This window comes from Phaethon aethereus (genome assembly GCF_964289735.1).
Source record: "Phaethon aethereus genome assembly, chromosome: 3".
NCBI classification, from domain to species: Eukaryota; Metazoa; Chordata; class Aves; order Phaethontiformes; family Phaethontidae; genus Phaethon; species Phaethon aethereus.
In genome coordinates this window covers 81,237,868-81,254,239 of record NC_138576.1, presented here as the reverse complement: position 1 = coordinate 81,254,239, position 16,372 = coordinate 81,237,868, and the positions used below count along the sequence as shown (strand labels likewise).

The 16,372-nt window shown below is 37.9% G+C and overlaps 1 protein-coding gene across 1 annotated transcript in view; it reads right to left on the bottom strand.

Moving 5' to 3' along the window:
* The window catches only part of SMOC2 (SPARC related modular calcium binding 2), a gene marked incomplete at its 3' end in the record, with an annotated part of 144,692 nt that overhangs the window by 64,678 nt on the left and 63,642 nt on the right, over positions 1-16,372 (bottom strand). Inside the window, exons 5-7 of the mRNA XM_081998145.1 lie at positions 12,137-12,184; positions 7,650-7,733; positions 6,766-6,840 (exon numbers count right to left, since the gene is read on the bottom strand). Coding sequence (XP_081854271.1) covers positions 6,766-6,840; positions 7,650-7,733; positions 12,137-12,184 — 207 coding nt within the window. The remainder of the gene's footprint in view (positions 1-6,765; positions 6,841-7,649; positions 7,734-12,136; positions 12,185-16,372) is intronic.

The window sequence follows — 16,372 nt, the reverse complement described above, 5'->3', positions numbered from 1 at the left end:
AAGGCAACACTGTCTTTAGGGCTGGAATGAAGTAAAAAAAACCACCGTTTTTCCTATGTAATTCAGTAGTTTGCAATTAATGAACCACTCCTGATCAGGCTACTTTTTCCAGTGCAAACCTACTTGATATACTCATTTAAACTCAATTTCTGAGTGTCCAATATAGGCGTCATGCATTCAGATTGAGTAGAACTCTTTGGACATACGTGTATATTCTGCTCTGAAGTCCTCACCTGGCCCTCCTTCAATGATGAATAAAAACAAATTTGAGAATGGAAGATCGGCCAGGGTTCAGCAGGCCAACACATGACATAGTAGGAATCCCTGCTGAAAAATGGAAGCAACAAACTTTTAAAACACTTTCTTCCCCCTCTTCCCTGTGTTCTTTTCTCAGTTTGTTATGATACACATTTTGATTTCCTTCCGTTATAACCGGTTTCATATGTCAAATCTTCACATTGTGAAATAAGCCTAATTCAAAATAGTTGTAAGAAAACTTCTAATTAATTTGTAATAAATATGTGACTGGGAACATGCAACTGGATCTTATTTTTTTCTTGTTAGCTCACAAATCTTCGACTGCATGTAATTTATCTTTAGACAATATTAAAAGCAACATCTGGAAAATGCAACAATTAATGAGAATAAATACAAAGTCACTGAGCTGTTACTCATTTTCCTGTCTGTAAGTTATTCACTTTCCTATGCTTAGAAAGGAATAGCTATCAGAATTGGTGTGACTGGGCAGACACACAAACTCTTACATTTATTTCATTTGAAAGAAAATTATTTTTTTAGTTTTCCATGCAGGCTTTTTTAACTTCAGGGCTGAGTTTTGCCAGGATAGGCATAGCAGGGGGACGTTAGCCAGGTTCAGCTTGGAATGAACATGAGCATTGGAGTATGGAACAAGGTTTCTCTTGGTCCTTTGTAAGAAGGTGATTTTCAGGGAATGATCAGTGCACAGGGATCCCCCCGGAACAATTGCCTCTGAGAAACTAAACAAAGCAAGCTAACAAAACAGAAACCTCACGGACAACCAACATAGTTTCCATGTGAGAAAAACTCATATGTACAAATGCTTTAAAGCAGTCAGATGACAAAGCAATAAAAACTGCATTCAAATCTTAGGATGTCCCTCTGTCACATCAGTCAGTCTCACTGGCAGACTCTGCCAACAGACTCAGGCTATACAGACAGATAAATGCAAGCAGCTATTTTGTATAGGTGCAAACACGTAATTGCTAGTTACATTATCACTTTAAATTCCCTGTCTTAGTCTATTAAGAATGTATTCACAGTAGACAATATACTAACTGTTTGCATTTGCATTTGCAGCCAGTCAATGCTACACTACTCTACGCGGGCTTCAGTGTTCTCCCAGGTGGTGTTTTGGGAATGACGCCTGTTGGATCGAGTCCTCTGGGGCTAATTGGTAAAATCTTGGAACAGATTTTTAAAGCCCTGAAACGGATGGTCCATAGTAAAATGGCAGCAATAAAACACTACTCTGTTGTGTCAGAAAATTAAATAAAAAACTACATGTTCCTTTCATGTATGCACTGCCAAAGCCAAAAAAGAAACTGAAGATGATTCTACATTTCCGGAATACCCAGGTACAGTGGCTGAAATCTGGCCACTCTTGCCATAGTCACTATGTCATAGTTTGAGGAGACAATGAATTCTGATTCATTCTGGATGAAAAATGTCATAACCACATGGTCCACTACTTTTTGCATAGATGTGTTAAGAAATTTGACACCCTGATCCTGCCTCAGCAGGCTTTACACCAGAACAGAGCTTCCTTTGGGCCGACCCTATTTTATGCTGGATCATGTATGGCTTGTCTTCTAGCACCTGCTTAAAGGATATAAGCATAAAGCTGGCAGAAAGCATGAAGCTGGCACAAGCACTACATCACGTGTCTGTGCCTGATCCAGACGAAATGTGAACTACTGGGTGAACTAGTAACACGTAGTCAGAGCATGAATGGTTGTTCAGATGTTGTCTGGGAGTTCTGCCATTGATTGCCAAGCGCTCTAAATTTCTACCCACTCATTTAATGTGTTTAAAACTTAACACATGAATCAAAGTCAAGTTCAGTGAACTACAAAGAAATGCAACAATTTTTTCCTGTCTTCTATTTTGCCGGTCATACTGGATTATCTACAAAACAAACACCAATTTTTCAATCACTTTACAATGTTCATGAAATAAACTACAGAACTGATCAAAGAACATATAAATCATTAGTGCTAATAATGCCATACTATTCAATCTTTAAGGAAACAGAATACAAAAGTATTAATAATAAGAGAATAGAACTGAATAGTAAATATGTGAAACTGTACTTGTGTTTTAGCCAATTATAAGTTATTCAACCCTGGCTCTTTTAATTTATCACCAGAATCTCTAAAGAACTTACGCACATATGTAAATATATTCCAGATTATGGATGACTTTTTGTATTCTGTGTTTGCAAAGTTAATACAATTTTACACTGAGTATTATTTATTCTCATTTGTGCGATGTACACGTACTTAGAAATTATTCAGTACTTTGAGAATTTTTTTGAACATTAACAATATTATTGGCTAATCTCACCCTATTTATTTTTCATGGAAGGGCTCCCGCAACAGACTGTTAGAAAAATTTGGCTCTTAAGTTCAAGGTATCAAAATGAATCCTAAGCTTCACTGGCCATTGTGAAAAGGATAAATCTACCTTTCCTTTGCCTATACTCAAACTCAAAAACGGCATACATCCTCTGAATAATGTCACACTTGGTTCCCAAGAATCCCACAGGGCTATAAACTGCTCATAGAGCAGACGTAGCAAGGAAGACCTAAGAGATCTACAGTCCAGCCTGAGCTCTCTTCAGGGAACTGAATTTTCCCTGCTAGATGATGGGAAAGTATCTGCTCTGTCACGTAGTGTCCTCCACCCGCATCAAGGCTGCACCTAGCCCTGACGCTAGAGTAACTGGCAACTGATGAGGACAGAGTCCAAAATATCCAGCTTCTTCAAGGCAAAAAACCTTCTGTCCTCTGGTCTTTACAAAATACAAAAGCTCTAACAGTATACTACCTGGATTTTCAACTGGTACTGAGGTGGGATAAAATTCTTCAAAAGCGTAGATACCTTCATATAGGCTGGAGATCTAGTCACCGCACTCAGTGGGGTGCAGTTATGAAGTCAGCTGGCCAAGTGCAGGCGTCAACTTTATGATGAGGTGGGCTGCACTCTCGGTGCCGCTGATCGCACTGACTGCATCTCCACAAACTACAGCAGGAGTTTAGACACTGAGTTCACATACAGACAGCAGCACGTAGGCTGCTACATTTTGATGTCTTAGTCAGAACCCGTATAGTCCCACGTTCGGCGTTTTCACTGCGTTTCTGTTTATTTTTGATAGCTGTTGCTATAATTCTTATTTTAGTCAATCTGATGTGGCAAACCCACAATATTTTCTGTGAAATGTAGAAAGAAATGTGGAGTGCCGGGGTAAAAAGAAATCCAGGCGAAACAATAAAATTAGAAAAATACCTGCAAAGGCACCAAGGCATATGTATAAAACATAATCTCAGCAAGGCCTGTTATTTTAGCAATGAGGTGCATGCTTTTTTTTTCTAATTCTGGAAAGAAAAAGTCTTTTAAAAAAATCTGAAAAGCATCTTCAGTGTACAAAAAGAGCTAAAATGGAGGTGTTTCTACCCAAATCCATCACTCTAAACAGAGCTATTGTTACATAACCTGATGTTGATGGGGTTTTAGCCAGCAGTAGCATTATGTCATCAAAAGCTAATAGGTTAAATACTACTCTACAAATGCCTTCAGCGAGCGGCAAAGGCCTATTTCTCTGAACCAACAAAAAGAACATGCACTTAGAAGACTTGGATATGTAATCCAGTAATTTCATGCTCTGCATCTGTAAGTCTCCCAAATGCCATTACTCTGTGCTAAATTAATTTAAGCTGATTTAATCAAATGAAATCACTGGATAACTAATATAAACCAGAATTTCCTGAGCCATTGTTATCTATCTTCCAAAATGTAAAAGCTTATGCTGATTTTACTAGCTAATAGTAACTGGCAGGTCATTTGCAGAGTAGCAAAGGCAAACCGCTTCAGGATGAGTACTATAAATTTAATGTATTAACTTGTGAACCTTAACTCACAAAAACATTCTGCTAAGGAGATTGATTTCTCAGGTCAAGACAAGTTTCTTTATGACCGTGATGTGTTGACCACAACATATTAGGACATAAATGCAGGCAAAAACTAGAAAAAATAAAAGTAATACAGACCAAAATAGTCAACTCTTAAGTAGGATATTTGGACTTTGCCCGAAATTTTTAGCACTATTATTTTCCTTTAGTTATTTTCTACAGGCAGTGCTAGGTCATACTGCTATTTGCACATGAAGAATTTATTTGAAAGCACTTGGGTTACTATAAAACAACAAAGGGAAATTTAGCCTATTATGAATAAATTGGGCTTCATCTTTTGTTTTATAAACACAGTTCACATGCAGACATAAATTCTCCTCATTTTACTCAGACAAATGCATTTCAATAAGCTTTCTGGTGTTTGTATGACCAAGTCTGAACCAGAGTTTGCTAAGCAAACTGAGTAAAGAAGATATCTGTATTTATTCCTTATATTGAAGCCTGGGTGTCCAAAGATGGTCAGTTTACAATCCAGTGGATTCAGTCATGAGTCCCTTCCCATTCTGTACACGTACCAGCCCAGAGTTCATTCTGTGTGGATGTTCCCAAAAGCCTTGAAACCACTCTGAGAGGTAATAAGGGGAAAATCTAACCTAGTTTTTTCAAGACCTTAGAAGACCAGTTTACGGAATATCAGTGAGGCTCAGCCATCAAAACAACTTATAAGTATACAGTCATTGACACATCTTATATTTTGGAGTCTAGAAGAGAGATACTGCCTAGCACAACTGGTGAAGACACTGTTTTTAGCACCTGGATTCATCTTGATTGGTTATTTCATATTACAAATACAAGAGAAGTCACAGCAGAGAGCACAGCGGTCCCTTCTGGTGCATCAGGTATGCCTACAAATTACAGCAAGGCTGGCTATGTAGTGTCTGCTGACTTACTTCTGCTAGTCCAGGTATGGCACCACAGACTGTAGCATCTGCTAGCCCTCCAGAGATGGCTTGTACATAGTACAGTTGTGAGCAAGTCCTGTTGTTAGCAAATACAACACAATCATGCTAACTTATGCTAATGCACCATGGGTTAGCAATCACAAGACAGGTAGACTACACTTCTGGTTTCTCTTCCTTTATAAATATGTCTAAAGATGCATGGCAGGTTACAAGCTCCCAGTAATAAACCCACTTTTTATTTGAGTTCTTTTTTTCTAATTTTTTGTGTGTGTGTGTGTGTGTGTTAAAGCTTTGGCTTCCAGCAGCTGCATTGCAAACTTAGGAGTTCTTGGTTTAGATCTAGTCTCTAGCATTGTAAAAATTAAATAAACACTCCTAAAAGTGTCATATTTCGATGACAGAAATCCCAAGGGAATTCTGTTCTCGCTAGCACTGACTAAAGAAATGACAGAATAGATCTCCAGCACAGAAAGTGTTTGCTTCAAACTCTTGTCTACACTCTGTATGAGGTCCTTCCCTTAAGTACCTACTGGAGAAACAAGGAAAGGAAAGCGTATTAATAATTATTGCTTTGATGCTAAAAATAGCTTATGTAAAGTAATCTGTAAACCTCTTAGTAAGGATGTGTCTTTCATTCTTAGGATGATTGCTTGTCTTTTTTATCCTTTTGGGACTCACTTCAGGAAAATACTTAAGCACAGTACTTAATGTAAAGCACAACCTCAATTTCCACTGGATCTGAAGTGTGCTTTTGGGTGATTTACTGAATCATAGCCTATATCATTTATGTTTCCTTTCAAATTAAACATTTTTCCAGAGAAAAAGAAACCAAGAAACTCAAGATGATTCTCTAAAGTTTATTCCACTGAAAGTAAGGAACAGTGAGGAAGGCAACAAAATTTATAGTTCACCAAAGCACTGAATGTATCTGAATATTTTAGTGGCTTCATTCTTGGGACATTCACCTAACATTTGTAGTCCAGGTTTACAAAGCTCAATTCTGAAGAGTGGTGAAAAAAAGTAAAACCAACATTTATCAATTATAAAAAAGGCAACATTAATTCACACTAAACTGGTAATCAGTCTGGTGAGTGATGTAGCAAAAAGCAGGTAATACTGTCTTTCCAATTTCCTGTTAACTGACAACTAGTTCCTGATGGGAGTTAGCTTCTTTTCAGGTTTGCCTCCTAAGATTTACCACCAAACCCACATTACATTTACCACATGTAACCCACACTGACATTTTCCAAGCACCTTCTTGCTACACATCACAAAAAAAAAAAAAAAAGAAAATAGAAGTAGATGCAGAGAGGCAGAGAATTGAAGAGGAAGCAAAAAATAAATGTCACATCCACTCACAGATGCAAACAGATGTGAGCCAGAGTCTTTAGTGGAGTAATGTCAATTTACACCTAGTAAAGCCTGGCCAAAAATATTTCCATATAAAAGGAATGGTATGATGCATGAGCCTACAAAATCATCACAACGCAAATCAGTAAGTTGCTATCATATGATGAGAGTGGAAGCATAATGGTTATTAAAATGGTTTTCACTTAAATAGCTTCAGTTTTAACAAGACTTAATGCATGTCTTCACAGGAGTTTTGTGAAGGAAGCACAATATAAGTTTCTTACCTGAGCTTTTATTGGTTTTGTTTTGTCTACTCTTTACTTGCTCAGTCCATAATGTAGGATAACGAGAAGCTATATCTAGGAAAAAAAAAAAAAAAAAACAGAAAAAAGTTTGTAAATGTTACAATTTTTTTTTAAAGTTACTAGCAGCTGAACAGTAAGTGGCTAGTTTTAAAGATACATGGATCTAAAAAAGAAAAGAGCACACTGGCTTGTATTAGGACAGTTAAAACTTTTATTCATGCAAAGGCATGAATACTTCCTTCCGTATCCCATTCATACAAAAGGTTGAAAGAAATACTTTTACACTAAAAGTATGTTTAATCAGAATAAAATCTCCCCGTGTGGACCCAAAATACGTTGAAACTTCAGATCTAATTGTGTGAGATTTGCAGCGCGTGGTAAGGCAGCCATGGTATAGGACTATCATTGCATGTAGGCCTTGTGCTTTCAATCTGCAGAGCACCAGATTTCCCCAGAGGGAAATAAGCCTGACAAAACCTCAAACTTAGTATTACTAGGCAATATGCTGAGGACAGAATTTATCCTTTAGTTTCCTTATCTGACCGTACAGTTTTAATCTGCACCTTGGCTCAAGTTAAAAACCTGTCTCTGCCCTAAGAGGTGACAGTTAAAATTGCTAATGTCCAGGCTCCATAGCTACAGTGCCATCTCACAACTATCACACAAACTTCTTTGCTTGTAAGTAAAGGCTACTGTGTTTGCTGTCTTTATCTGGAAAAAGGTACAGATGCTTCCAATTTCTTGCAATTCCTTGCAACTGCCCCAGCAGTTGCCCTAATTCTTAAGGTAGCGTTTGACGTTGTGGTATAAGGTCCATACTGCATAGTTTAATACTGCACTGTTAAGTTCCTGTAGATGCTCACCTTCTTCATCACCTTGAGGCTGAGTCTCCAGCGCGGGAGCTGAGGCATCATCTGAATTCAGAATGGAAAAGATTTGCAAGGAGACTACAATTATGAGAGTAAGCTAAATAAGTGTACATACGTGATTGATACTAATGATTTGCACATAGCCCCGGCCGGTAAACAAACAATCATTTAAATATTATTTATAGGTACTACACAGCATAGATATATTACATCTACAGACTACAGATTATAAATGGATGGCTTTTGAGGTTATGGCTGATGAAATGATTGCAGGGTCTTTGATGAGGCACAAAGTCATCAGGTTGCTCCCTGGGCAGTAATTCTTCATTTTTAATGCTGCACATTGACACCTATAGATTATAACTGATCAAATCAACATTTCTGAAAAAGTAATTAGATAAATGTGTAGAAGGGGTAAGACCTGTGAAAGCAAAAGCAGTCTAGGGTGAATGAGTGGCTGCAGACATGTTGACACCTTAAAATGAAAGGAAAGGGTTTTTTGGCACAGCAGGATCTATTTAAGAGTCAAGCTGATTTTATAAGCAAGATTCACAGATTAAAGAACCAGAATATCGTTTGCATAATTCTTATCCTCCGGTCAGCCATCTCCATCCGTCCACTGCCAACCATTACTGCAAGGAAAGCATGAGGAAAATTTACAGAAATGATAAGAGGATGTGAGTAATTTTAGGTTCAGTAAAACACAGTGGAAGTAGAGCTGGAAAAGAAAAATCCAATACGAAAAATTATTTAAGTTAGCATTCTGTGAGAAAGAGCAGTACCCAAAGACCGATCTTTACCTTAATACATTTTTGTTATTTAAAATTAATTCAGCTGTTGGGTAAATATGACTTAGTAGGTCTTGCTAGTACGTATTTTCCAGTCATTGCTGTTTCTGTAGCATGGAAGTAACTGCAACACCAAGGTGCCCGGCAGTAAACAGCATCTTCTGTGTAAGGGTTTTATTAGCATTTCTTGCAGTTTCACAGCTGGATCTCAGACCAACGTAGTTTCCAGATTGTTTTCCTGACATTTTCACAGAAGCTAGAACCGAAGGTAACTGAGAAGCTTCCTCTTACATGTAGCCCTACTGGGGTAACAGCGAGCAGCAGCTTTAAGGCTAACATACTATCTGCTCCCATTTCTTCTTGCTACTGCAATTCAAAAGAACCCCCTCCTGTTTTCTTTGTTGTCACTGTCACACTTTGTTTTTTTTAATCTTTATTGTCTTTACGCAAATCACGCAGAGGATTTGGAGGTGCTCTGACCTTCACCTCTAGAGGCCACAGCCTATTTCACAGCAAATACAAGGAAATACTGTAGCAGGTGAAACCAAATTTGCAGCCAGGGAACACTAACCTCCATGCTTTTCACAAAACCAAAGCAGCATCAATAGAAACTTATTTGCACTGCAAAATGGTATAAGGACACTTCTTTTAAAAATGGTCATTCTTCATGCCCACACAATTACAGGATACCTTGCCCCAATGCCGTAACAGACTGACACTTCCCGTTAGGTTTGCCAGCATTTTTGTGGTGTCCTCTGGGTGGTGGAATATGGCTACTGATTAATTTCAGAGAGGCCATCAAGTATCCTAGTGTACTGAGAATCAAGACATAAACTTAGATCATCAATCACTATGTGATTCAGAAAACCCAGAATTTCAGAGGGTGTCTTACAGTAGGTAAATATTACCAAGAGTCCAGCCAGAAACTTGGGTTTGGGTTTAAATGACATTTTTCTACTCATCTTTTGGTACACAATTCCATTTTGTGACACAATGTTATTTTGAACTTTACGATATTATCAGAAATTCAGATATAATGCTGCACCTTTAGCAATTATCAGTCCGACCAAAAGTAGCCTCTTAAAATTTGCTCAATCAGCATTTAAAACAGTTCATCACATTTTAGATTTTTTTAAAAAAACTCAACAGATGTTTAATGATTGAGCTATAGAACCGGCCTCACCGCCCCCCCCCCAAAAAAAAAAAAGAAAGAAAGAAGTTTGCTTTTGGTCATATATGAACAAAACATTTGGTACAGGATATCAGTATAATCTAAAAGATATTAACTTCACTAAAGAACTACAAGAGGTCCTGAACTACCCTTAATCTGCAAGAAGACACCCACACTAATTTTCTGTTTGCACTCTCTCAGGTACGTCATCTTTTCATAAAACCCTGTTGTGTTAAGAATGAAGAGGCATGTGACATTTCATTGTTCAAAACAACATTCAACAGAGAGTCGCAACCATAGAGCAGTTCATGTTAATTAGACATCTCACAAGTTAATTGTATAGGTCTTCTGGGCTGGCACATGCGTACCAGTCCATATGTGCATATATTTAAACAGAAAACGTTCTGTTTGCTCTCAGAGTTCAGTTAAAACTCAAGAATACAGTCCTGCAGTCAGCTAAGAATAAGAAAAAAAGGATGTGGTCCCATCTCTGACACCTGTGACTTTCAGATAATCTGATTATTTCCCTTGCATAGAAGAAGGAACTGTGAGGCCAGGGAAGATACATTAGGAATTACCTTTTATGCTTTATTCCTGTTCAGTTTAATGTGCAAATTTGCAAACATGCAAACAGAGCCCCTGACCTCCAAAATCTGCAGCTAGAAATTTTCTTTCAGTACTGAAATACCCAGAGAAAGCGAGGTGCACAACTGCAACAGGCATGGCCCGCCAGGTCATCTTCTCCTGTAAGTCTCTGTGAGACACCTTGGAAGAAAAGACTGTCTCAGGCTAAGTCTATGCTGTCTCTTGGGTAGATTCCTCAAGACCACACTTGAAGGTCTGGACCATGTCTTCCCCAGCAGTGAGAACATCGTGAACCTGCCGAAGCTTGCCAGGGTACAATATGGGCAGGTACCCCCATCCAGGCACCCCTGGTTAGTCCGGAGGAACGTGCAGAGGAACGACAGGCAGGGAGTTTTATGGTTATTTCAAAAATTACTGCTGTGCCCTTTAAAGCTGAGATACAAATAGTTTTTGCTACACTGACTGTGAAGCCAAAGCACAGCTCTTTAACTCAGATAGCTGATCCTGTTCACTACTCTGTGATGGCCTCTAAAGAAGGTGTGATGTCTCTGACAACATGACTTTATTTAAAGCGTAAGGCAGTGACTGGCTGGAAGAAGGGTGGGGAGATGTCTCCACGACAGGGAAGAAGTTAGCATCTGAAAAGAGCCAAGGACCACCTGGGGAAGCAGGTCAGCAGCCCTTCGTGCTGCAGGCTTGTGCTGGAGAGCAAAAACAGGGCGTCAGCAAAACGCAACCACGTCACTTTAGACACAAATATATGATGTGAAGGAAAAGTTGATAAACTGTGTGCGTTTAAGTTCCTTGTTCTATGATCACTCATTCAGGGTTCAGCAGCTCGGCCACCACAGTCGCAAACAAAAATAAAGGATTCCAAACAAGTTTTATATATGGGATAGTTCGTTCAGTCCAAAGCTGAAAATCCAAAATCCTGACCTAAAGCAAATGGGTAACTTGAGGTTAGCGGAACCCACAATTTGTCTGGAAATACATGAAGGAACAATTTTTCAGTACTTTGTAATTATTAACCTTTAAAGAAGTATTGATTTTCTTAACCTAACGGCACAATAGTTTATTTAAATGTTGGGTATATTACAATGCTGCAAAAGTTCCTGTAAAAAAAAAAATCAATTATATTTACAGTGGACCAAACAGATAGTCATTAACGTTAGCACGAATATGTGTAACTTCTTTAAAATTAATTTATGCCAGTGTAACTGACAGCAACATTTAATACATTATTTTCAGCTGGATTTAAAATTCTTTTAAATGTTTGGCAAGAGTAAGCTTTAATTTTGTTTAAAGCATAGATGTCTCCCTCATTCAAATCTACCAGCTATGTTGGAGTTGCATCAGATTTTGTCCTGCAAACAAGATATACACCATGATCTATCTCTAACAACAACAATCATCTGGCCATGAATGTGTAAGCCATCAGATGAATTAACCACAATATAAAGCAAAGTGCTGGGTCCAAGATGACTCAAGCAGTGATTGCTATGGAAATTAAGTGAGGACTCCAGTTCCCGAGATTTTGGGACTGCAGAATGCTGGCTTTATCAAACAGACAGAATAATCTGTCCTCTAGGGCAAGAAAACAGTATGGGAAAGTATTTTGGAGTATAGCTATGGGAAGAAAAGTTATCTTCCAAACAGCACAGAAGAGCAAAGTCTGTAGGGCTGAGACCAGAAATATATAATGTCTATGCATATATAGACAAATACATGCATACATACATATACATTCATACTCATAAGTTTACTAAATATCTACAATGCAGACATAAAATGAATAGCATGTATGCATGTATCCTTATTATATATGCAGCTATAATACATGATGAATATATATCGATAATTATAAACCTATGGAATATCACAGTGGTGTATCCCACCGCTATTTTAATTTCTATTTAAAGGCTAACTAAGATATTTACCTGTTTTTCCTGCACCTTCTCGTTGTGGCAGCTTCTCACTCACTGAACCTGCAATTGGAAAAAGGAATTAACCAGAAAAACAATATTTTCTAAGAAACACAGTTCAGTTTTAATGATTCGTTATTGTTAATTACAGCAACATATATCAGCAAATTCTCCCCTGGCAAACCAAAGATTTTAGCTTTGCCTGACTGCTGTATTTGCGTACCATCAATTTACCGTCACACGCTACTTCTCGGCCACCGCAGGACCTAAGAAAGAGGTAACATTAAACACTACACAGACACAAGCGCAAGAGCACGCTCACGTGCTGCAGAGTCAACGTCTCCCTTCCCCACCGACCCAGCGAGGACAGGTCCTGCCGCAGGATGCATGGCCCCGGCACCGCTCCTTCCAACGCGCGGGGTCTTGCCCACATGCCTCGGCTGCTCCGAGGCGCTTCTTCAGCCTCTAGCCCAGCCCTGGCTTAGATGACAAACTGCCCCTTTCTGCTTTAAATACTTCACAGAAAGCCCTCCGCACACCCCACGCTGTGTGCGGGGGAAGCCAGGGCAGCACCTCATCTGAGTCTGAGCCTGAGCCGGTGGCAGGAGACATCCCCGGAGCTGTGGCCCTTGGGAAAGGAGACTGCGGTGGTAGGAAGGGAGTTAAGAAGTTTGCAGGAGGTGGGTTTTAACAGCTTATTTCTATCAGCCAGGACTCCAACCCAACCCAGCATCCACTCTTGATTTCAAGTCATCAAGAAATGGAGAATCTACTGGTTTTCTTAGTAGTCTTTAAAGGAGGTAGTTGTACTTAGGCTTTAAAATAGAAATACTTCCTTATATCTTGCTTATGTCCCTTTATTACAAACATTTGTATGATTCTAATTACTAGCCACTTATTGACATACCTGTCTCTCCTGCATTAAAAAAAACCTTTAAAAGTGGTATTTTTATCGTTAAAGAGCCACATGGAGTGACCAAAAATTAAAAAGCATAATGTCTATCAGTTATTACCACATAGTCTCTTACATACACCTGCTTTAATGAAAAAGAGACCCACATCTGGCAGATGCTCAGAAGCGTGTGAAATAATTTGGTTGTCTAATTTTCTTAATTTATTTCGCTGTGGAATAACCAAATTCACTGGGTTTAAAACAAACAAACAAAAATAACCAAACCTTGCAGCACAATGAATCTCTTCTAAGAGGACAATTTAAATAAGAGAACCCACTAAATCACAGTCCTTGTTTACCACGCTGACTGATGGTTACTTCAGCATGAAGTTTAGACACAGGAGTCTGCCAAAGAGAAGACAGCTAACATCACGAATCTGGCATGCTGATTTTAAAGCCTCCGTAAAAGAATAAAAAAATCAATGCAGCCAAGCTGGTATTACCTTCAGAAGGATTCAGCTTTTAATACAGCTTCTATATATCCATATCAAAAATATTCTAGCTTAGACTTGTTTCCTTTTTTGGTGGTAGTGTATTTTATTGTTATATGTTTGAATCACCAGAAATTCAATATACTTGGTGATGTGCATGAGTATTAATTCAGACAGGAAAAATACAGTCACCATCATTGCAGAAATTATATCCAAGGTTGCTTGGGACAGCTTTCTCTAAATAGACTGCAATACTAATCTGTGTTGTTCACTCTGAAGAGGAGGCAGATTCTTGCATTTATGCTAGCTGAAGCCAGAAGATCTGAGCTTTTTTGTGCTTGGCTTGAATTTGATAAGAGGCTCAGCTTGAACTCAAATAAGATGTTCCAGTTTTAGGAAGTACTGCATAGAAAATTACAGGTTTTTCTAATTGCACTAAATGCCAGTGATCCAATCTTTCCTCAAATTTCATCTACTTCCAATTAACTCTGTAGTTTCTCAATTTAATTTTGATGCACAGGCATATAATCATAATTCTCTTGCAAATACAGAGATTTTAGGTCTGATTATCATCCACACTAAAGCATTTTACACCAATTTGTGAGTAGAAATGAGGTCTCAGCATGGGGAATTTGTGTGATGAACTGCCACTGATAGCCCCTTTGTGCTAAAAAGAGTGTTAAGTAAAGGCTCAGTTTGACACCAGTGTTGTCCCTCTGTACATTCTATGTACATTCAGAAAGACTATTATAAACTGAACTTAAAATTCAGTTTATACCTAGGTAATTTAACACATTGGTGAAATGTGTATAATGTATATAGTAGTCCACATCTTAAACTAAAAGCAGAAAAATCTTTCCAGATTTCATTAACACCAAGATGCCTTCAGACTACTTCATCTGTGGAGTGAAATGGTGAAAAATAGTGAGTCAGAGAGAACTGAATTCTTTTTTCTATGCTTTGTTTTCTTTTACTCTAAATTTTGATGGAAAATTGACAGATGGAGGAAGACAGTGGCATTCACAAAGGCTAGCTTTATCATACTGAATCTAACTGCACTATGAAATTAGATGAATGCTAAGAATATTAGGTTCACTGGGCTAACATTAATTTTTTAACAGCCTTAGTAAGCTAAGAAAAATATTCACAGAATTTTCTACAAAGGGAAATCTGCATGCTTCACATAGTTTCACCTGAAATTTTCAATTTATGTAGCAGAAACTTTTCTTGTCACGAAGTTGAAGGTGAGGAGGGGTTATTGAGCTTGTATCAGTTTTTTCTACCGTTTTCTGAATAAATTTAAGGTGGAAGTACTTCCACATTTCTGAATAAATTTAAGGTGGAAGTAGTCATATTTTCAGCTAGGCAAGAAACAGAAATAGCAACTTATAACTTATCTAGAAGTTAGGCAATACAATCAGTTTCCAAGTTTTCAGTGCATTGTAAGCAATGAAATCACCACATAAATGTATTTATGGAATGGGAGAGGGCAAGGATGGATATTAGATTCAGCAGCATTATTTTAACAAGAATAATTTAGTAATGTTCTAGCTGGCACATTTGCTTAGCCATCTATCCATTTACGATTCTGATTTATTCAAAATTTTTAAAAAGCAGAAATATTCATACCTTAGTTTATTGCAAACCCCACAATTCTGCCCAGTTTCAGTCTAACAGCTTCTGAGGCATAATAAATCCTGCAGGGAATGTGATGAGAGTTTTGTGGTTTGTGATTTTAGTATATCCATTTTCTACAATTCTGATCATATGTTACTGGGCTTTTTAAAAGAGAAGGTGAAAGTCTATTATGATCTAGTTTAGACAATAATTTCTGATCTCCTACTAAAGGATATTTGATATGTAATCACTGAATGCAGATATCAAGAAAAAGGGAAGTAAACTTCCCATGTTGTTCTTTATCTCACATATTGGTGTGTCTGACTGTGTATGTATAGGGAAAGTACTATGTATGGGGACAGAAGATCTAGATGATTCAAGGATGGATATTTTCCCAGCTAACAAAAGCAATATAATGTAAATTTTAAAATTTCATTGCCTTTTCAAATATATTTGTTTTCATCATATTTTCTGAAGACAGGAAAATAAATTTTTAAAGGTACTTTTATTTTGGCCTTAAAAGGTGATCATGCCATTTTAATTGTAACGTAGCAAAACTACTTCACAGAATATTAAAACATGTCTCCATACCTCTGCAATCTCACTGGCAGAAGCCCAGAATAGTTAATAGGGCATAGAAACCCTACAATAGATAAACACTGTATTTTCCAATGATAATTTAACACCTGTTTCTCAATTTCTGCCCCATTTCCCAGGACTCCATGTCTATGGAATTTCTGCAGTTCCCTGCAGTGCTGATAACAGAGATGGGGAGTTGTAAAAATGTCTTTTTTATGTCTGGTGTTCTTTAGTGAAAGTTTTGGGGGACATTCATCATTTTTAAGGACCTTTCTTTTTAATGCTGTCATGGGAATGTGTTTGATTTACTCTCGTTCTCACCACTACTCCTGCAACAGTGGCAATTATTTACATGGAGTGGAATGGTATTCTGAGATTTATCAGGTGTGTTTTAGCAGTAGCAAGTGTTAGTGTGGGAATAACTGGAAAGGATGGAAGAAGAGCCTCTTTCAGATAAAGATGTAGTAATTAAAGCAAAGGTTTTACATAAATCAGTTGGAGAGTCCTGTATTTTTTAATGCTGCTTATAATCTTCATCCTTTCACAGCTTGTGTCTCTAGCAAAAAAGACAGCTTCAGTAAGAGCAACCAGAACAACACAATGTGCAAATAATGGCTCATACAGCTATTGTAGATACATAAAAGATATATATGTGACGTTTTTCTGTCCCAG